Below are 21932 nucleotides of genomic sequence, written 5' to 3' on the forward strand. Positions count from 1 at the left end.
ACCTGACTGGCATTAGAAATCTATGTCTCTCCTGGATACTTTTACATACTCTAATGAGAGTAGGTGACAGCGTTCTTGCTTTTGCTTGCACCATTTAACATTCAGCAGACCATGCCATCAACCATGAGCTTTACGGATCAGCAGAACAAAGGAGACAATATCCTGGTGGAATGAAATCCTAATGGATCCAATACCTTCCCCCAGTCTGACTTTGTTGGTTTCAACACAGTTCTCTAATCTCTACCCGTATAAACAATTTCAGAATTAGGCCAAACAAGTAATTCCTTAGAATACCCTACGTATTGTGAGCAGCTCGCAAAATGCTTTTTTTCAGCTCAGTATCACCTAATTCTCTTTATGAAAATTGATTTATAGCAAAAACAATGTTTGTTAAGAATTCAAATGCACTCTTCGTACTTAATTCAACAGACAAAACCTTTGAAGTCATGCACTAAGACTGTAAACAAGCTTGCTTCACATCTGAAAAACTGAAAGTTTGCCTGCACTCTGTAGATTACTACCAACCTGGTATCAAAAACAGAGTTACACCTTACATACAAACTACTACAGCCCCTGAACATATCCATGTCATACACTTTCCTTTGCATCTTAACACCTAAAACATGTTTCTCAAACCAGTGATTTTTTTTTTGTTATATCTAATATCAAATATTGTATAAATCTAAGTATGTTTGTATTTTAAGTTTCCCTCATGTTAACAAAAACACAAAAAGCTACAAAAAAAGCCATAAACAAACTCTTTAAACAGCTTAAGGAGTAAGGCAGCTCTCTAGAAGGTATGTTTCAACACTAACTTACTGATTGCACATTGTAGGAGATGAATAATTACAAATGTCAACAATTATTTGCCCCATACATAAAGTCATTTTTAACAGACTAGACAAAGAAATTAACATCAAATGAAAACCCAGATGTTTCTATTTCTAGCTTACACTGCGCTTACTCAAAAGTCAATACTGGGAACTTAATTTTTTAGTACTGAAGTTTCACTGCACAAATCAATACAATTCACGTAAACATTTCATCTTTTTTATCTACATTCAAAGGACTAAATATTCACACCCCAAATATAATCAGTGTATCACAGGTTAAATGAGCTGGAGGATCTGATTTTTCCCTTTTGTCTTCGCAACCTAAATAACCAGAATTATTCAAGGGAAAGAGGTCAAGCATAAAGGCAAACCAGCTACTGTTCAAAACTCACGCTCTTCGTACATTGTGCAAGAAAGTCAAATATTTGCTTCAACAACCATAAGTAACCATTAACTCTTACTACAGATTCTGGCACCGACTCTATTTAAAGGTCACATTAGTTAAGAAAAATGCAGTTTTCACTGGCTATTCAGAAAACAAATATATCATCAATAAAAACTTGAAACAAAACTATTTCCATAATTTTTACATCAAGTCTTTAACAAACATTATTTTTTTTTTGTCTCTATTATGTAAGGAATGATCTTACACTCTAGTCAGTGATGACACTAACATCCACTTAACTGATAAGTTAAAAATACAACCCACTAGATTATACACCTCAAGATCTGCTTCTTCATTCAAAAATTAAGCAGCTATTGAATAGTAATCCAAGGCATTTATAAATACATTTCTGCAAATCTAGGATTTGGTTACGTTGGAAACTGATGGAAAAGACAGAGGAAGGTTCTATGTAATTAGTGCTAGTTTAGGGCTCTACTCCTGGAAAAAATTCAGTAAACAGTGTGAGTGCAGAATATGAAAAGCATGATTTAATTTTTCTCCTTAACAGATGTAGAATTTACGAACATACTATACAAATATATATCCCACTAGGTGTGCAAAAAAAAAAAAAAAGCCACAGAAATTCAACTTCATGGGGGGGAAGTGACCTGATGCTTTTTGTCTTCTAGTAAGATTGTTTAGATCTTTTACATCAAGAAGTTCTGTAGAAACTACAGTTAGTTGACTAGTCCTCTTGACCTGGGAACCCAGCTTGGACATAAGCTTTTTGTTTGGAGTCTATTAAGGTCACACACCAATTTTTGGATGGATTAGAAGTTACACTTCATTAAGAAGAAAAAGTTTGGATACAACAAAAAGCAGATAAACAGAATATGTGAGCCTGGAATGGCCACCAGAATCCTAAAATGCTATCAGCATGACAGCCAATTCTAGTTTCAGGATACACGGGATAATTGGTAACACTTCCTCTCCTACTTGTTTTTTTTTTGTGGTTTTTTTTTTTTCTTTAAAAAGAGGCAGAATTTGCTGCACTGCCAAACTAAGATTTATTTATAACTTTTGGTCATCACTTTATCTTTAGGTAAGTGCTGTTTATTATGCTGCACATCAAACGTTACACAGAGTATAACATGGTATTATTTAGTCCACAGATCTCTCTAAATTCATGTTTAGCGATATTTTGTGATTCACAGTTAAATTAATAACTATACTACTGTATACTGGATGCTTACTTGTACACCAGTTCACTAGCTGTTAATCAAACCATTTGACTTTGCAATAGTACTGATACTTGATATAAGTGAGAAAGATTATTCAGCTACCCAACTGGGTACTTACCACAGCAATAACAGGAATAAGCACACCAAGATTCCCTGCGCTACTGGAAGCCTGGGAAAGAAGAAGGAAATTATCATCAAAAGCCTCTGCAAAAATATTTCTAATACTTGCTAAATAACATTTCAAGCATCAAGCATTCCTACACCTATGCAAATGAAAACATACATTGCCAATTACAACCCTGAACCTTTCAGCTGGATGTGTGTAAGGTGGCCAAAAGAACACTTTTGAAATCCACAACACTGGGCAGAGAGCCAGAAGCCTTTTCAACAAGATTCTTCAAGCAGCCTGCTCCTGCAGGCTCCTGAAGGAAATGTTTTCCCTTTCAGAACTAAACTAAACCTTCCAGAATCTAAACTTCAAAATTAGATACTACGCCTTGAGCTAAGGTGGAAAATATTCATTGATATCACCTTTTTTCTGATATCCAACAACCACAAGAAAAATGCCCATGTTAAATCACAGAATGAATCATAGAATGGTTTGAGTTTGAAGGGACGTTTAAGATCATCTAGTTCCAACCCCCTAATATATGGGGGTTGTTCAGTGCCCCATCCAGCCTGGTCTTGAACGCCTTCAGGAAGGACGCATCCTCAACCTCTCCTTTTGCAGTGTCTCACCACCCTCACAGAAAGAATTTCACCCTAATATCTAGCCTAAGTCCCCCCTCTTTCAACTTAAACCATTTCCCCTCATCTTGTTGATGCACGCCCTTATAAGAAGTCCCTCCCCAGCTCTCCTTCATGTTCCTGCAGGGCCCCTTCAGAACTAGAAGGCCACTGTAAGGTCTCCTCAGAGCCTTTTCTTCTCCAGGCTGGAGAGTTCTCTGAGCATGTCCTCATAGGTGAAGTGTTTCAGCCCTCTGATCATCTTCGTGACCCTCCTCTGGACATGCTCCAACAGCTCAATGTCCTTCTTGTGCTGGGGGCTCCAGAACTGGAGAGGTAGGGTTTCACAAGAGCAGAGAAGAGGAGCAGAATTACCTCCTTGACATGCTGGCCAGACATCTTTTAACGCAACCCAGAATAGAGTTGGCCTTTTGGGGGTGCAAGCACACATTTCCAGCTCATGTTGAGTCTTTCATCAACTGAAACCCCAAATCTACCTCCGCAGGACTATTCTCAAGCCATTCTCTACCCAACTTGTATCTGCTTGGGATTGCCCCAACCCAGATGCAGGACCTTGCACTCGGCCTTGTTGAACTTCATGATGCTGGCACTGGCCCACCTGTGAAGCCTGTCCAGGTTCCTCTGGATGGCATTCCTTCCCTCTAGCAAGTAGGCTGCACCACTCAGTTTGGTGCCATTTGCAAACTTCCTGAGGATACGCTCAATCCTACAGTACACATCATCCAGAAAGATGCACCAATCCCAGCATCAATTCCAGAGGAATACCACTCTACACTGGTCTCTACCTAGACAGCGAGCCATTGATCACAACAATCTGAGTGCGACTCTGAAGCCAATTCCTCAATCCAGTGACTGGTCCATTCATCAAATCCATTTTTCTCCAATTTGGTAACCAGGATGTCATGTGGGACAGCTCAAACACTTCGCACAAAACCAGGTAGACAGTGTCATTTGCCCTTCCTTTATCCACTCACACTGTAACTCTGCTATAAAAGGCCACCACATTTGTTAGGCATGACTTGCCCTTGGTGAAGCCATATTGGTGAACCTCCAATCACCTAATCTTTATTTTCCATGTGCCTTAGTAGGGCCTTCACAAGGATCCACTCCATGATCTTGCTAGGCATAGAGGTGAGACTGGCCTTTAGCTCCCTAGATGTTCCTTTTTTCCCCTTTTGAAGATGGGGTTATGTTTTTCCTTTTCCAATCAGTGGGAACTTCAGACTGGTATGACCTTTCAAGTTTGATGGAGAGGGGCTTGGCAACTTCATCCACCACTTCCCTCAGAACCCATGGATGGATCTAACTGTGTCCCACAGACTTGTGCACCTTCAGGTTCTTTAGATGGTCTTGAACCTGATCTTCACTTACAGCAGGCAGAACTTCATTCTCCCAGCTCTTACCTGTGCTTTCTGCAGCTTGGATGGTACGGCTAGAGCCTCAGTAAAGACTGAGGCAAAGATGTCATTGAGCACCCCAACTTTCATAGTATTAGAGAATGGCCCGGGTTGGAAGGGACCACAAGGATCACGAAGCTCAAACCCCCCTCCCGCCACAGTCAGGGCTACCAACCTCCCGATTTCATACTAGACCAGGCTGCCTAAGGTACCGCCCAACCTGGCCTTGAACACTTCCAGGGATGGACAGGGCTTCAACAACCTCTGAGTAGCCTGTTCCAGCACCTCACCATTCTCATAGTACAGAGCTTCCCCCTGACATCCAACTTAAATCTTACCTCCTTCAATTTGTCCTGCGATTGTCTAACCTGCTTATAGGTTCCCTTTAGGTACTGAAAGGCTGCAATTAGGTCATCCCACAGCCTTCTCTTCTTCAGGCTGAACAAGCCCAGCTTCCTCAGCCTGTCTTCGTAGGGGAGGTACTCCAGCCTTTCATCATCCTAGTGACCCTCCTCTGGACCCTCTCCAACAGCTCCCTGTTTTCTTGTACTGAGGGCCCACAGACTTGGACACAGTACTCCAGATGGGGCCTCATGAGGGCAGAGTAGAGAGGACAGTCACCTCCCTGTCCCTGCTGGCCACTCCTCCTGATGGAACTCAGGATACCATTTGCTTTCAGAGCTGCAAAAGCACTCTACTGGCTCACGTTAAGTTTTTCATCCACCAGGACCCTCAGCTCCTTCTCTGCAGGGCTGCTCTCAAGGACCGCTCTTAGTCTGTATGGATGCCTGGGATTCCTCCAGCCCTAGTACAAAAAACTTGCACTTTGCTGTGTTGAACCTCACTAAGTTCACCCAGGCCCACCTTTCAAGCCTGCTGAGGTCCCTCTGAATGGTATCCCCTCCTTCCACTGTGTCGACCGCACCACTCCTCTTGGTGTCATCAGCAAACTTGCTGAGGGTTCCTCACTCAATTCCATCATTGATATCACTAATAAAGATGTTAAAAAGCACTGGTCCCAAGACAGACTTGTCCACCCATCAAATCCACATCTTCCCAATTTGGAGATAAGGATGTAGTGAGGGACCATGCCAAAGGCCTTGACAGGCCTCTCTCCATATCACTTGTGACCAGGTCTCCAGTTTCCTTCCAGAGAGGGCTCACTGTTACCATGATAAGCTTAGACTGAGAGGCCTGCGTGGATGTGGAAGATCTTCGAAGGCTAAAGATGCACCTGTCATAACAGTAGTAAAGGACTAACAGAATGACACAGATGACTACATTGAGCAAAAGCGCTGGACTAGGTGATTTCTTGAGGTCCCTTCCAACCTGAGATTTTCTATGATCCTATGACACTGCTAAAATTAGGAGAATAGTTCTGCTAAATTTTGAGACACACTAAGTAAGAAATATTCAGAGATCAGTACCCCCAGTTTCTCTTTGGAGTTCCACCTCTGACAACTGAACGCTTCAGACAGTCATACCAAGGCTAACACAAACTCAGGAGAAGCTGTACAATAGGAATTACCACTGCCTTATCTCAGATACAATATTCAGGTTAGCCAGGCGTTTGGAAGACATACCAGATCTGTACCCTAATTCCAGGGCAAAAATACACTCTTAGGTTTAAGGATATGAAATTTCATGAAACCCATATGTAAAAATGTGGTTTTACTGCACACAACCGGAAAAAACAAAACATAATTATCTTACTTTCAGTGCTGGACCTTTTTCACTTGCTCTCTCACTAGCCCTCTTTCCTTCTAGCCCAAGCTGAACAAACAGTTCCAGCAAGTTCATCAGCAATTCATCCACAAGGTGCTCTCCTTGAATGTTAGCAGCGATGTTAGCTAGGGCATTAATGACTGCTAAGGAACAGTGTCTGAGAAAAAAGAAAAAAGAAATTATGAACAAGAAACCCCTCATTTCTCCAATTCCAGTCCTTTCTTCGTAATTCTGACCAGTAATTCTTCTAATAAAGCTACTACAGTCACTATTTAAGTGAAAAATTATTTGTCAGTTTTGTCTATGAATGATGTGTTGTTGTTTATGATTTTGTCATTGCCAAGAAGAAATTACTTTCTTGTTACAGATATGACTATAGACAAAAAAAAACCAGCAGAGGGCTGTGTTTCTGGAAAGAGAAAACAATATTCTACATAGTATCAGCACGCATTTAAGGGACGCAACTAAGTCTTACCTGTATCCATGATCCTTATAATCTTTTGTAGCAGAGTAAACAACTGAACTTGCTTTAACACTGATTTGCTGAAACAGATTCCACACCTCCTGATATATGTATTGCTGTAAAACAAAAATGCTAATTAGAGCTTACTGAATACTATCTCTCTGCTATGATGAATGACCCTGTAAAGTACATTTTAAGTATTACAGAAGTTCTTCAAGCACCTACTTGTAACCTGAACAATAGCTTCAGCTTCTAAGGAGCACACAGTTGAAGTGTTTTCATTAATATTTCTCACTGCTTGGATGTTCTCTTAATTGCTTTAAAAGGTATATACTTACAAGACTTCAAAAGCTAATCGCTGATATGAAAAATGATAATGTGCACCTGTTGGGGATGCAGACATTTAGAAACTACTTAATTTCTAAAAACATGGAATTTATTTTCTAAACTTTCATAATTTTCTGTAGGGATGAATCTTGTTTACAGGCACATTTACACGCAGTTTACACATTATTATTTACCTTCTGTTTTCTGATGTCACTGAGACTAGGACTGCACAAGCATGCATAAGTAAGTCAAGAAAACCTTTCAAAATAATTCTTGCAGATGCAGTTTCTAAAGGAAACTAAATGAAAAAGAGTATAAACCGGAACTCTTTTGACCAGTTCTTTCCTTACATTTCCAGTGATGACCAAGCAGCCTAGCTGGTCAATGATGAGTACGTCAAGATTAGAAGGTGGCTGGCAGAACTTCTGCTGTAAGATCTGTAGGATGGGTTCCATCATTTTCGGTGTGTCTCTCAGTGCCACTGCAATGTGCCCAAGAGCACGAATTGTGTGGTCAGGAATCAAATGAGCTTCTCTGTTATAAGACAAACAAAAAAAACCCATCCAGTCACACATGTAGTTGTCCAGCTGTCAATAAGCCCTCAAAGCAGGTTTACATTCCATATAAGAAACAACCAGTATACTAAGTTAAAGCATCATTAAACTTTACTGTTGCCCTCTACACACGCACCTACCCTCAGCATGTAGCATTAGAGACATACATGCACAGGTTTAAAAAAAAAACAAAAACAAAAACACAACCCACCAGAAACTACAACCTATAAATGCACTACACAAGAATCTGTTTGTAAACTGCTCTAGAAACGATAGAGAAAGGAAGAAAATGCGACATGCAAAGCAACAGGACAAGATGGTTTGGCCAGCTACTATAGGACTTAACCACACTCATCTCAGACATTTAATTCTAAAGTAATGCCACCAGTACTTATGTCTTAGAGTAAGTTTCAGGCTGGTTAAGTGAAGGAAAAAAAACTGGTTTTATAACTAACAGCTTACTTATCACTCTCTTGTGAGATGTACAGACGGTTAGACAAACTGGCAAGAAAGGCTTCAACAATCACTGAATCTATAGTCAAGCCAGCTTTCAAGCACCTGGAATAAAAATGAGTAGAGAACATGCTACAACAGGTAGAGGAAAAACAACAAAAAAACAAGTATTTCAGTTTGTACAATTGTACACATGCACCAGGAATAAGGAAGAGGAGTCTATACTGAAGTCTAAGAACAAATTGTTTAAATGTACTACAGATATATTCCAAAACATGGGTGGAACTTCTGCTACTGCTTTATCCAGCAACAAAGATGGGGACATGTAAAAGATAAATTTAGAACCGCTTAGATTTGCTTAGCACCCTTAACTCCTTGTCTCTGATCAGCAACCTTCTGTCTTCCCTACAGCACTGTGAAGCTGTAGGGAAGAGAATAACAATTGTTAGAGGAAACAAAAACCTGCCTGAGCATCAAAATGTGAATAGCATGAGTTAGGTATGTGGGAAGCACAACAATGAAACTAAGTTACCATTCTGAATTTAGGATGCATGCAGAACCACGGGATTGTCTAAAGAAAAAAAAGGTCATAACAGAAAAGGGCACTGTGCAGTGCCTTCTAAATGGTCCCAGTACTTTTCCTACTAGGGAAAGAGAAAATACGTTCCAAATAGCGTACGTCTTCTCTGTTACCACACACTTCTTACCTGCAGATATTATCTATGGCAATGTCACGAAGTTGTTCATACATGGATGGCTGACTTTTTTTGCCAGGCATTACATTTAGAGTGGACTCCGAATGCTCATTGGTTACACTAATCTTGATGTCATTTGCACCTAGTCGAACACAGTACAGAAATCAACACCATCCAAAACATCCTTGCCCCATCACCTGAGACGTGAGCATACAGGCAGAGCTACAACTGGCAAGTGTAAGACAGGTCACTTGACAGGTCAGAGTTCAGCTGAAGAAATTTGAAACTGCATTCACTACTTTGGCAAGTTATCACTGCATTTAATTATTCCTAAATTTAATCACCTTCACTTCTCATTTTATCTGTTCTGCCTTTGCATTACGATAGTACTTTCGCATGAGCAAGTAATTTACATTGTACACTTTCTTTTGGGAAATCACAACTTCATAGTATAATCGAAAAACAACAATAAACATGCCATCAAGTATCCTCCTAACCCTAACCCAAATCCTACCTACTGATTGTCTTTCAGTAACACTGCACAGAAAAACCTGCTCCCTGTTGGTCATTAAGCAAAAATTTTCTTGATATTTTTAATGCCACTTTCATGTCTTTCAAGCCTAAAGTAGGAAGATTCCACATGGCTGTCAAGCCAGGAAAACAATATTTTCCATGGCAATCTGAAATCACAGAACAAAAACGGAACACTATACTGCTATCCACTTTTTCCAACATTAACTCTGAAAACAAACCTGAAAAGGATTAAGAAGTCAATTCACAACACTTGCTCACTTGCGTGAGCAAGTAAGCACATCCTACTGCATACAAATGTATGATCAAAAAGTATCAAAATACAGCCAACGTGTCAGCACATTCAGTTATGATTTTCCTCATGAAGTTCACATTCTTTCATCCATCTTATCTTGGTTATATGCTGTAATGCTATAGTGCAATGGAAAGTACAGCAATAATAGCAGGATGGCAAAGTCCTAGGCTGCAGCAAGTGAAGATAAGCCCAAGTGCACAGCTGTGGACACAGAAACAAAGAAAAAAAGCTGCTTACCCTTTGAATGCCTCAGGTAGGCAGGGATCTCCAGCAAGATACCCTCACCTCCACTGCCAACCTTACATGATGCCTGGGAAGGGGTGGATCCTGGCTCCATCCCTTCCAACCACTCACGTGCACTGCTTGCACCTGAGCTCCTCTGGGTTGGCCCTGCCTTTCCACCAGGTGCTCCATCACTGCTTCAGGCTGTGACTTAGTATTTCTGCTACACACGCTAATGCAAATGTAACACAACCTGCAAACTCAAAGTAGCCATTCTCTGCTTATCACCACATGCTGCACAGCCTACACAACAGCATGGTATTTCAACACACTTGTTTTTCTTGATCAGGAACACAATTCTTTAGTTCTGCTTTAACCTACATATAAAAGAAACTGACATCACCAATAAGTTTGTCATAAGACTCACATAATATAGGGCAAACTAATGCATATTCACACTTCAATGGCTAGTGATCTCACATAGTCTTATCTCAAGAACTTTTGCCCTATCTGTTTTAACAAAGCAGGCACAGTGATGCTGCTCAAAAGATAAACAGTATTTGTACAACTAATTTTATCTCAACTGATAGATACACTTCTATCCCAATCTGCATTCCTCTTCTCTATCTCCAAAAAAAGCAGTAATTCACCTCCATTTTCCCCCTACAGATGCATCACCACAGAACATCTAAAAGCCTCAATAAACCATAAAGTAACAAAATAACTAGCATATTCTTTCTAACACAGCCTTTCCCTTCCCACCTCAACCAATCACCTGCGTGATACTGGCTATGATACTTGTAAAGTTTCACAAGCACTGGGGAAGGTATCACAAGGAAGTCTCTCAAAGATGGGTTGACAGAATGAACCACAACAGGGAACCTCTCACATAAACGACCTAGACCCTAAAAACAAAAAAGAAAAAAAAAAGAAATTTCAGTATAGGTTTTTATTTCAACTGTAAGCTTGCAACATCAGCACAACACAGAAAAAGCTAGTTCTAAAGTATTCAATTTTTAGAGGAAGACCTATATGTTTCATAGATTGGCTTGAGTTGAGAGGGACCTCAAGGACCATCAAGCCTCAACCCTCCTGCCGCATGCAGGGCCACCAATCTCCAACTCTAATACTAGACCTCAAGCTTCTAATTCTTTTAAATTATTTTATTGTGGTATGTCAGTCAACTCTTGCTGCCTTCTTCATGGTTAAGTTCACATGAGGCATATGAAATGAGCTGCATACTCTAAAAATAAAGTTACTGGACAAGTTCCAATGTGTAAAGAATCCTGATAATTTCCTATCTTAATTCTGGAAAATAACACATTTGCAAAAATGTATCCAACAAGATGACATGAAGATCAGAATAACCAAATCTTGAAGGTCAGTAATTCACCCGTCCCAGTTTATGTAACAACTACAATACCATTTCAGAAACAACATACTAGTTAAAAACGCTCAATATTATTCCTCAAGATCAAGTAGAGCTAAGAACATTTTGAATGCATTTCTCTGTTGCAGATTCAGCTTCTACACCAGACCTCTGAAGTCCAAATGAAAAGTAACACAAACTGCAGATGTAAAACGCTTTCTAGCAACTCATAATCCCCCCCCAACTCTTACACACTCATATAGTAGAGTAAAATAAGTAAAGACAGACCTGCAAACAGCAAATTAGCAGTGGTAAATGAGCAATGATGACTTTGCTGGAAGTTTTTGACTGCAGCTTCTCTGATAACTTGATGCACAGATTTTCTGCACCTTAGTACCAAAAATCCAACAAAAATCAGTAAGTTTGTTAGTCCTGTTACTAGGCCACACATAACCCAATGCTTACTGGATTGTCTAAATCACACAGAGAACTTATCAGCTTCACTCTCCTCATACTACAATTCCTCAAAGATATTTAGCACTTTTTTCTGTAAATAAAATGTTTAGGAATCTTAGTATCTTCACTATCTAGCCCCTCCAAACGCTATGGCTGAAAGAATAACTGTACTTAAAGTTAAGTTTGAGCATACTTCATATTTGACAGAAAGTAAGCATTACAAGGATTAAAAGAAAAAAAAAAAATCACAGGCATTCAGAGAATGCATAAGAATTATATAACAAGAAAGAAAACTAGAAAAAGTTAGGAGTTTCCCAATACCCACAGCAATGAAGAAAACACATTTTCAGTCAGACCAAACTTCTAAAACAGTAAAAGTAATAATTGAAAATTTCAACAACATATACTGTTCCTTCTAAACGAACTAATCAGAAGCTTTAATTTTATTTATGTACAGAGATGTCTAAGCAGCTGGTAATCTAATTAAACAATTTATTGATTGAAGTTTGACTCTTGAATTCCAATAACAAAGAGTATTCAGCTCAAATTTATTTCATATTTCTCTGACATCAGAGTTTATAAATATTTCTGCAAGTTAAAAATCAAGACGACAGACATTGCAGAGATGGGAGAGCATTTTTCACCTTGCTCATCTTTCACAGCCCACACCATGAGATCCACACAGGCAGCATTAGCTTGACAGCGCAGTTTTAGGGGACTCAGTTCATTATGCAGTCGATCAACATCATGAAGGATTTTCTGAAGTTCTGATTGGCTGCTGTTGAATTGTTCTAGCACAAAATCATGGATTTCTTTCACAAATGAGTTGGGAAGGTCTAAAGAAATAAAAGAAGATAGCATTAGCATAGAAGAAAGAGATCCACTGGATCAGAAAGAGAGCACAAATAAAATTCATTGCCATGTTATGATTGAAATTATTTCATGAAGTTTATGCTCTACATAAAAGATAAACTTCATAGCAAAGTACACAAGTAATCAGACAATTGAAATGCCATCTGTTGTACACTAAGTTTTTTTCCTTTCCTTCCCTGGCACCTAGGATGATGCTAGGAAATGGAAACATTTAAAAACACATCCTAAATTACACAAAATACACATATACTATACCTTTCATGTAATACAATGTGTCTCTCAGCATTTTGAACTGAGCAAGATAAAGAGGATCACTGAATGTTTTATAATAGAGATCTGTATTAGTGCCCATCTGCAAAAGAGAAGCATGCTTTCAGAAAATAAAAATGAAGTATTTTACATAAGATGGATAAATAAATCTTCACATTCAAGTCATAACTGTCTTCCTCTGCAACATAAGCAAACATTTAAAACACCTATCAAAAGTAACCTCACAGCTTGTTGTCCTTGCTATATTTAGCAGAAGAATAAGTACAACTACTATGTGCATTAAATGAACTCAGTGTACTAAATAAGATTCAGTCAGTCTTTTGACTCGAAGACAGCATGCATGTTCTCTGTCTTTTAATAATAATAAATACTAAAAATCAAATCTTTCATTTTACTGAGAAAGGAGAGATAGAAGCTGTCTCCACTTTGGCCTAAATCAAAATACAGCAGCACTCAACGGAAGGAGAGAACGACAAACACATTCTCACAAAACTGAACACGCACTCCTTCCAGTTCAGTTTTACACCTCCAGTGAAATAGGGCTAACTCCAGAAAACACTGTGGGGAAAGAGAAGAGGGGAACAACTAGTCACGGGCCTACAAAAACAAGCATGCTATCTCTAATAGTAAAGGTCAAAGGAGCGTTACACTATTACACTTCTTGAAACAGAGCAGTTGTGATTACCAAGGCAGAAAAAGGGGAGGGAGAAATAAAAGCCCATCAGCAAAAATCTACATTCTATCACCATGAGAAAAGACAATATAGGAAACCAGTCTGGGAAACTAATGTAATTTAGAAAGATAAAAGAGCTCAAGTAGCTCAGTACTTCATCTGTAAGAGAGCAACTACTTCCATTTATGTTTGTGAAAAATATTCTTCCCCAGTTTTACAAAATCCAAAATACATGTAAAAAAACTAAAAGAAATAAATGAACGAGGAAACTAGAATCCTTTTGCAAAGGCAAGGTATATCTTACATTTTAAAAATAACTTTCAAGTATTAACTATTAAGACAAAAATGAAGTGCAATAATCATTAGAAGGGGATTTTAAAAACATACCTCTGCAACTTCAGCTACAACTGCATCTAAGGTCTTCAGCAGAGAATCCTCAACGATCTGTTTTACCTGCAGAGTAGGAAAAAAAAAAAATCTTCCTACATACGAGATGATACAATTTTGCACATGGAAAGAAACACCCATCACAACTGCAAAGCATCAGATGAAATTCAAGAATTTCCAATTGCAACAAGATTTAACATATTTTGGTCTGTGTGCACTACAGCAAAACAGCTGGTGTGTGAAGCAGCTGGAGCCAGTATCCCTTGCATTTTTTAGGAATATTATGATGTTTAATGCCATAAAAATAATGTTACATAAAGCTTGGAAGATAAGCATAGTTTTTTTAATTGCAATTCTAAAACTTAAACTGCGTATTTCTCTAATAAGGATATCTAGAATCACTGCAGCCTGCATAGTGTTTCATCACATACCATATTCAAGAGCTGATGGAGCATTTCCAATGGGATATTAAATTCTTTATTGTTAATGCCATTAAAGAGAGGAGAAACTGAAAAACTGGAGCTGATGGTAGTGAAGTAATAATCAGGATCCAGTGCACTACCATCAGGAAGATAAGAACCTGATCAGAAAATAAAAAAAAAGTTTAGGGAGAGGAAGGAAATACAAGTTTTGTTTAATGGCAATGCTGAATCACCATTAAGAAGAGTTATTTTGCAACATGTGTACAGTCACTAACTCGCAAACTACTTGGAGGCTCAATTCAGTTATTCTGTTGGTAAATCAAGGCACAAAACTACAATATCCATTAGAAAGCAACAATCATGCAGACAGAATTGATTTCAGTTTCTCATGTTCGTGTCACAGACATGGCTCACAAGAAGTCTTACCATACTACTGATGTCCATTTACCTGGAAATTTTTTGGTAAATGCCGTGTTACTAATGAATATAGTGGTAAGAAGAATAGGCAGAGACAAAACTATCTTGCAAAGTTTTTCCCTATATTAGTCCAGATAAGCATGTGGAAAAGCCCTTCATCTTAGAAAAGAAGTAAATTCATTACTGCAATTTGAAATTAAATATTTTTAAAGATCCAGGTATTCTGTTAAGCAAATAGATCGCGAATTATAGTGCTTTTGGCACTGCTTGCACTTTGAAATGACATCTTTGTCTTTTCAAAGTACTCAGTTGTCTGTACTAAAGTAACACTCCTATGAGTAATAGGCTTTCAAGCAGCACTGGTTATTAATAATAATTAAAAAAAAAAATAAATGTTTTCAGTCGTCTTTTTTTTTTCCTACCCCTAAAGCCCCAGTCTTGGGTAAAGGGGAGAACAAAAAAAACAACCAAGGCCATTAATCATCATCTTCAGAAAAATAAGACTTTTTTCCAGTAATGTGGTTTGTGATAGTAAGACCTGCCTTCATGTTTTCATGTTTTAAGATGTTTTGTGTACAGTCTCACTCTAACCTACTGCATTTTTTCCTTAAAAACAAAAGCACAAAAAAACAACAAAAAAAATCACCAAAAAAAAGCCCCATTCAAAACACAGAGAACCTAGAGCCCAGTAGTAAACCTAATAAGCTTGGTTCAACAGGATAGATAGAGCATAAACAGGTTGTTTCTTACTTGGCCACTCCAGAATCATATTTGAACTACCCTGCACCCCAGTGATTTAATGAAGGAAGACAGATGCCACTACAAATAGTAGTATGAAGAAAGGGAAAATTTAACATGTAAGAAATCAATTTAAGCCACAGTTCCAGAGTAGAAAATGACCTAGAAATATAAAAAGCACACACTTAAAAACCTCAAATGGCCAGACAAAAAAAAAAAATAAAAATAAAGAGATACCAAAACACTCAGTTACAGAACGAGTTTGCCACTGGACGTGTCCAAGTCTTGGTTTACTAGAAGTCCTAGTGAAGTCCTAGAAAAGCACGTCACACCATAAAAACTTCAAAGCTAGAACTATATCATACTTCAGTAGTTAAGAATCAGCTTCAGTGTTTCCTCTATTATCATCATTTTTAACTTCAGCAAATTACTAGGTCTTGAACAGTGACCTCTATCAAGTTTACTTCAAGCGGAGCTGTTTAGGGTTAGATAGTGTGACAGAGGACTCAAAATTCCAGACACTAGTCCACAATTTACTTGTTTAGTGGTGTATTAAGATTTGGTTCTGAAATTTACTCTGTATAATCTCCAGAAATATTTTTTGCATAGTTGAATTAAGCTTTGCAGTGCTATGCACTGCCTAGCATCAAGAAATCATGCTTCTTAAGTCTGCCAGAAATAACTAAGCCTGGAAATCAGCAGAATGATTGTTTTTTTACTCTACAATTTTTCTGAACTCTAACACACGTCCCTGGGAATTTCTTAAAAGAATCCTAGAAGGCAGAGAATAAAAATCAAAACGATTTTGGTTCTCAATTTTCTGTAAAGAAAGAAAAATAATAAAAATCACACGCTGTTGATTTGCCAAATAATTTACCTTCAAAGTAATGAATTGTAGATCCTCCAGGAGAACTAGGTGGGGGAATTCCACGTTCAGGACTAACCTGAAATGCCACACAAAAGGCATACTTTAAAAACTGCTGAGAAGACTTCCAGACAGTAAGTTCTCACAGTAAGTTTCCCCCTAACAACAAACACCCTCGGCTGCTGGTAGAACCAGTGAGAGCTCATATAGACCCAGCACATCGCATAAATCTAGATGTGTAGTGCCAGTTTCCCCTAATTCTCAAAGCATAATGCTTTTTTTCCTCATGAGAATAACATGAAACATAACACTGTATAACAAGAGGAACAGAATTTGTCAGCTGTTCCATATAAACACTAGTACAGTTGTTAGGTTAACTGACACTAATTATTTTGAAGCTTAGTCATGGAACCAAAATAAAGATCACTGAATGTAGTAAAACGCTGCGTTAAGAGAAAATTCTACATATTCAGGGCTAAAGCTTATGGACATCTTCATAGAATCAGTTCCAAAACAGATCAAGTTATACAAACCTGTGAGATGCTAGACACACTGCTAGCCTTTCTCTTCAGTGTTCCTTCTTGGCAAACCATGAGTAGAGAACTGGGAAGAATGGATCTGAAATCATTAAAGGATCGTCGGCGAATTCCTTCAAGCTCTTCTGGAACTCTCAGGGAATGTGGGGGAATTTTGGGAAAAAGCTTTGAAAGGAGAGCCTCCTCTGAATTGCTGTAGCGACCAAAGGCTCGAGAAATTCCTATCAAGCAGGGCACTGCATACTTGCATAAATATTCTGTACAAAAAAAAAAAAGAAAAAAAAAAGAAAAAAGACAACAGTATTAAGAGCAACTTTAAGCTACAACTCCAAAGTTTTGCTATCAGTTCATTAAACTGTTTCAGCTCAGCAATAAATAGAAAGATTTATTTGTGGAAGCAGAGGAAAAATCATGGAAGATAATTTATCTAGCTGCCATATTTGACAGACAGCAACAGGGTTAGTGTGTGATAAGAGAATTGCTCACATCTCAGAAGCAATCTTCATAATTAGAAAATGCAAGACACCTTCAGAGAACAGGAGTTCAGATACAGAAATGATATTAAGACATATTTTAACAGTACCTCTGTCGTGCATTTGTGGAGTCTGACACATTCCCAGCAGAAACTGCATTACTTGTAGAACTGCATCCAAAATCTAAACCAATCAAGACAGACATATAAAAACACATTTTGGTAAAAAATATAATATCTTATCTGCACCACAGGTGAGACTTGCTCATGAACTTAGAAATGTAAGTATCTCTGTAAGCAAGATTTTGTAACATTGCATGATTGGAAGTATATTGCTCTCGCTCAGTTTACAGATCTTCCTTTGTAAAGCCTTCAGCTAACTGGCACAAACAAAGAACGAAAATTGCAGTAGTCCTGGTCTCAGTACCAAAATTTAAATACTAAAACTCTGCACTCGATGACTGTCATTCTTTGGAACCCAGAAATAAATAGAAACTTAGGAATATCTACTGTGTACCTGAGGGTTAACTAACTCAAGCAAAGTAAAGCAACAGGATAAATGTCAACACAAACTTAAATTCTACCTGTTCTCTGAGGGAGGCGTCCCTGTAAGCAACATCTGATAACAACGTTACCAAGCAGAAGCTGAAGTTTTCTGCAACTGGAAGCAAGCCTACAAAGTAATATATCAAACACTTGAGTATTGCTAGAGGGAGCATAGTAAGAGCAAACATAATAAAGACAACACGACTGACTCTCATGTCATACAGTTCTGAGACAGATTTCAGATATAGTACAAACAAAATTTAAAAATATATTCTAGCCATCATAATTTCAGCATGAAGTATTAAAATAATATTTTTAATTCGTAAAACCTTCTCCAGGTTTTCAAACACATAAAAAAAATATTTAATATCTCTTGTGAAACAGAATTATTCTTATACTAATTCTAAGAGGTATTAAAGGAGCAAGAAATTAAGTATCTAACTCAGTATCTAACAAAAGCAAAGTATAAAAATCTCAGGTTCCACTCTCTTGCTCTAAATTACTATGTAATCTTCCCTGATATAGTACTAAGATATATTGAATCGTTCGGAAAATGCAATTTATCATTTAATTTATCACTTGGCAGTCAAGCAGGAAAGCTGGGAGGTGTTCAGCTTCCTCTCCATTTCTAAAGAATAATTAATATTAAAGCTTGTCAGATGAGAACCTCATCACAACTCTCACCTCCCTTTATACCTTACCCTAAAGAGACTTATTTCTATTTCTTGGCTGTTATTTATTGAGAATGATAATTTTTAAAAAAATAATAATAAAATAACACAATACAACAAACATCACCTCTGCCTTTCCGTGCACTGCTTTCTTCTATCCACTGGACCTTGGGAAGTCCCTTTAAAAGCCGAAGGAGGTAAGGAACCACATTATCTTTGTGCTAAAAAGCAAAATATTATATTTAAAATAGAGACAAAAATGCTGAAAAATATCATCTCCAGTTACTTTAAAGGAATGAAAGCACCACATTAATCACACACAGAACTCCTAACGATTACTCCACACTCTTCTTGAACATTGCAAAACAGATTTCAATATAGGCAAAGGAAAGTAAACAAATTAATTCGGTGCTATAAACTCAAGTATTTCATTCTACTTAACAAGTTTATTCTCAATAAAAGTTGGGGTTAATTAAGTTTCTGGATCTTCTTTTTCCAATTCATGTACTGATTTACAGCAAAGTCACAAAATAATTTTAAGGCAGTTAGATATTTAGAAGTTATTCAGTTAGCTATTTAGAAGTATTATGCAAATCACCTAGCACCACCATTGAACAACTCAGTTAAATCTACAAATCAAAGGATAACGTTTTCCTTACTCACAGAGCTGGATTAATTAAACTGCTGGCTTTGAAAACATCACAAAAATGCTAAGAGGAATGAATACAACTGCCTTAAATTTCACACTTCAAAAAAAGTCCACTATGTATACAAGCTCAATCACAGTAAACAGTTGGAAACAATTCAAACCCTGGCAAAACTGAAAAGCTTGAAGAAGTCTAATGTCTTTAGACCCTGAAGTCAGTATATACTTCCTTTCTCTTTCAAGAAACAATACCGCATGCAGCGTTGGAGGAGAAAAGAACCAGCCTATCATAATTAGATACAACATGGATGCTTGAACACAAAGCCAACTACATAAACTGGTTGTCCTTCTATCCTAGCTAATGCTGAGGCATAACAAGGCTGTTATAAACCTGACAGTACAACTCATGCTTCCCCTCAGAAGACACTTCCCTCCTTTACTACCTCAAATTCAACGCTATGTGGTTGATTCATCACCCACCCTTTAAAATTTGTAAACAAGTGCCTCTGTCTTGTCTACCACCACCTGCAAGCCCATATAAAATGGCTTAATCTTTTCTGTCTCTCCTTAATCTGCAATGAATGAAAAATATAACAGCAGTCTGGCTCTGGCAGTACCACAACTGCTGTCACATGCATCAGCACTGTTTTTACTTCCTTGTCTCTCCTGACTGCTCCATCTGTTATCTCTGATCTTTTATCATGCCAATTTTTTAGAATAAATAATAATTTTTCATTAATTGAACGACTGCATTTGAATTAATCCAATATCTTTCAAGTTCAGTAGAGGAAGCCTAACAGGAAAAATACCTGAAGACCAGATTCAATTAGGAAGATTCCCAGAGCAATCACAGCATCTCTGCGACGTTCATCGAGCTGAAAAATTCCATGGAAATCCACTGGACACATACAGAGCAGTTTTTGTACCTGAAGAACAGTGAAGCAAAAGAATGGGGGAGCAAGGCCAAAAAAAAGTCAGAGCAATGCAAAAAAAGAAAAACAAAAACAAATGAGTGTTAGAACTGCCTTTCAAAAAAAAAACAACAACAACAAAACACAATAACAGAAAAACAAAAGCAAAAAAACAACTCAGTAGACCTTGGGAAAATCCCAGCTGTCTTTTTGTTGTTGTTGTTTAAGGACCAGCTCTACTTATCACATCCATGTCGCACAGCACCCCAAAGCAGAAGGTTAGGGCTGCACGAATACACATGCAAGTATTTTCACAGCAGAGAATCAATCTCAGGGGCTGTGGATTTCAGGACTCATCCAGAGCTCCTATAATTGAAGGGGACAGTGCTCTTTCCAGTTGCTGGCCACACGGCCCTCCTTTAAGCATCAATGTGTGAACGAAAACATCTAAGGGCCAAGAAAAAGAAACGAACAGCAGATACTGAGAAAATCAACAACTATTTGACATAGGTTGATTTCAGTTTCTTTCAACACTTGAACAAGCTTCTTTTTGTATTTCAAATTTCTGAAACTTTTCAAACCATCACAATTAAAAGGCTCATCTACTGATATCATTCAACTCCTACTGTAGTTTCTCACAGTGGGAAGAAAAAAAAAAAATTAACAGTGGGTAACAGGGAGCCAACAGCAAGACATTAAGAAACTGCCCAGGGAGGTGGTGGAGCCACTGTCCCTGAAGGTATTCAGGAAACATGGAGATGTGGCACTGGGGCGCACGGCCCAGGTGGGGCAGGGTTGACAGTTGGTCTAGACTGTTTCAGAGGTCTTTTCCAACTGTAACAATTCTATGATTTTATGATATGCAGCTAGGTGTACAACCAACAACAGGACTTCAGAAGAACTAAATAAAGGCGCTGTAGCATCCGAGTGAGAACACCCACGAACTGCAGTTCTTGGAACCGAGCTGTGCCACCCAGCGCACAGGCACCCAGCTGAGATGCCGGCTCCTCACAGCCGCTGCTCCACGCGGAGCAGAGATCGCAGCAGGAAGCTTCCCAGAACGGAGACCCTCCTACCGAGTACTACGTTCGGCAGATGTTTACCTCAGCTATTTTTTTCCCCCACCCTGAGCAGATAACACTACTCCGACTTCACCAAATACCGCAATCGCGACCAGCTCCAACAAGGCCAGGACCAATGACGACCCACAAGCCCCAGCCCAGGCTTCCTCAGAGCACAGCGCTTTCGCCGCGAGCCCACGAGAGCGCCCTCTCGCCCGTGGGCACGCCCGGCCCGGAGCACGGCTCAGACCGCCGGCACACGCTGCGACGAGACCCCGCGCAGCGTCCTCGCAGCTCCTCGCAGTCGGGGCCCGAGCCTTCCCCTCGCAGCACCCGGGGGTCTCACTCGCGTGACGCGCCTCGCACACGGCTCCCACCCGCGTGATAGCCCGCCGCGGCTCACGCCCCACACGCCGGCCCCACCTTCTCCAGCGGCGCCGGGCTCTGCACCGCCAGCGACCGCGCCAGCGACAGCACCGTGTTGAAGTAGAAGCCCCGCGCGGTGCCCGCGCCGGTCCCTCGGCCCGTGCCCGCCGAAGGAGCCGCAGCGGCGGCAGAGGGGGCGGCGGCGGTCGCGGCGGCGGCCGCCGCCGTAGCTGCCGCCGCCGCCGCCGCCGCAACCGTCGCGGCCGCCATTGCGCCAGAGAAGTCAGAGAGCGGCTAGGCCCCTTTTGCGAGAGTGCCTATCTCGCGACATTGTAGATCACCAATCGCGCCGAGAAGATGGCGGCGGCCCGCCTCGCTCCGCCGC

The 21932-nt window shown here is 39.4% G+C and overlaps 1 protein-coding gene across 2 annotated transcripts in view; it reads right to left on the reverse strand.

Moving 5' to 3' along the window:
* Positions 1 to 21930, reverse strand: part of PI4KA (phosphatidylinositol 4-kinase alpha) — a 142172-nt gene extending 120242 nt beyond the window's left edge. For both annotated transcript variants that reach the window (XR_016458724.1, XM_031592851.2), the window contains exons 1-19: positions 21605 to 21930; positions 20019 to 20135; positions 18691 to 18784; positions 17931 to 18019; positions 17458 to 17530; positions 16872 to 17131; positions 16351 to 16417; positions 14328 to 14476; positions 13897 to 13962; positions 12822 to 12918; positions 12338 to 12529; positions 11526 to 11626; positions 10644 to 10773; positions 8833 to 8962; positions 8135 to 8230; positions 7469 to 7652; positions 6804 to 6907; positions 6317 to 6485; positions 2578 to 2628 (exon numbers count right to left, since the gene is read on the reverse strand). Coding sequence is in view for 1 of the 2 variants with exons in the window: in XM_031592851.2 (XP_031448711.2) it covers positions 2578 to 2628; positions 6317 to 6485; positions 6804 to 6907; positions 7469 to 7652; positions 8135 to 8230; positions 8833 to 8962; positions 10644 to 10773; positions 11526 to 11626; positions 12338 to 12529; positions 12822 to 12918; positions 13897 to 13962; positions 14328 to 14476; positions 16351 to 16417; positions 16872 to 17131; positions 17458 to 17530; positions 17931 to 18019; positions 18691 to 18784; positions 20019 to 20135; positions 21605 to 21817 (2382 nt within the window). In the remaining variant the exon portion in view is untranslated. The remainder of the gene's footprint in view (positions 1 to 2577; positions 2629 to 6316; positions 6486 to 6803; positions 6908 to 7468; positions 7653 to 8134; positions 8231 to 8832; positions 8963 to 10643; positions 10774 to 11525; positions 11627 to 12337; positions 12530 to 12821; positions 12919 to 13896; positions 13963 to 14327; positions 14477 to 16350; positions 16418 to 16871; positions 17132 to 17457; positions 17531 to 17930; positions 18020 to 18690; positions 18785 to 20018; positions 20136 to 21604) is intronic.
* Between the last annotated feature and the right edge of the window lie 2 nt (positions 21931 to 21932).

This window comes from Phasianus colchicus, chromosome 18 (assembly GCF_987193195.1).
Source record: "Phasianus colchicus chromosome 18, bPhaCol1.hap1.1, whole genome shotgun sequence".
NCBI lineage: Eukaryota > Metazoa > Chordata > Aves > Galliformes > Phasianidae > Phasianus > Phasianus colchicus.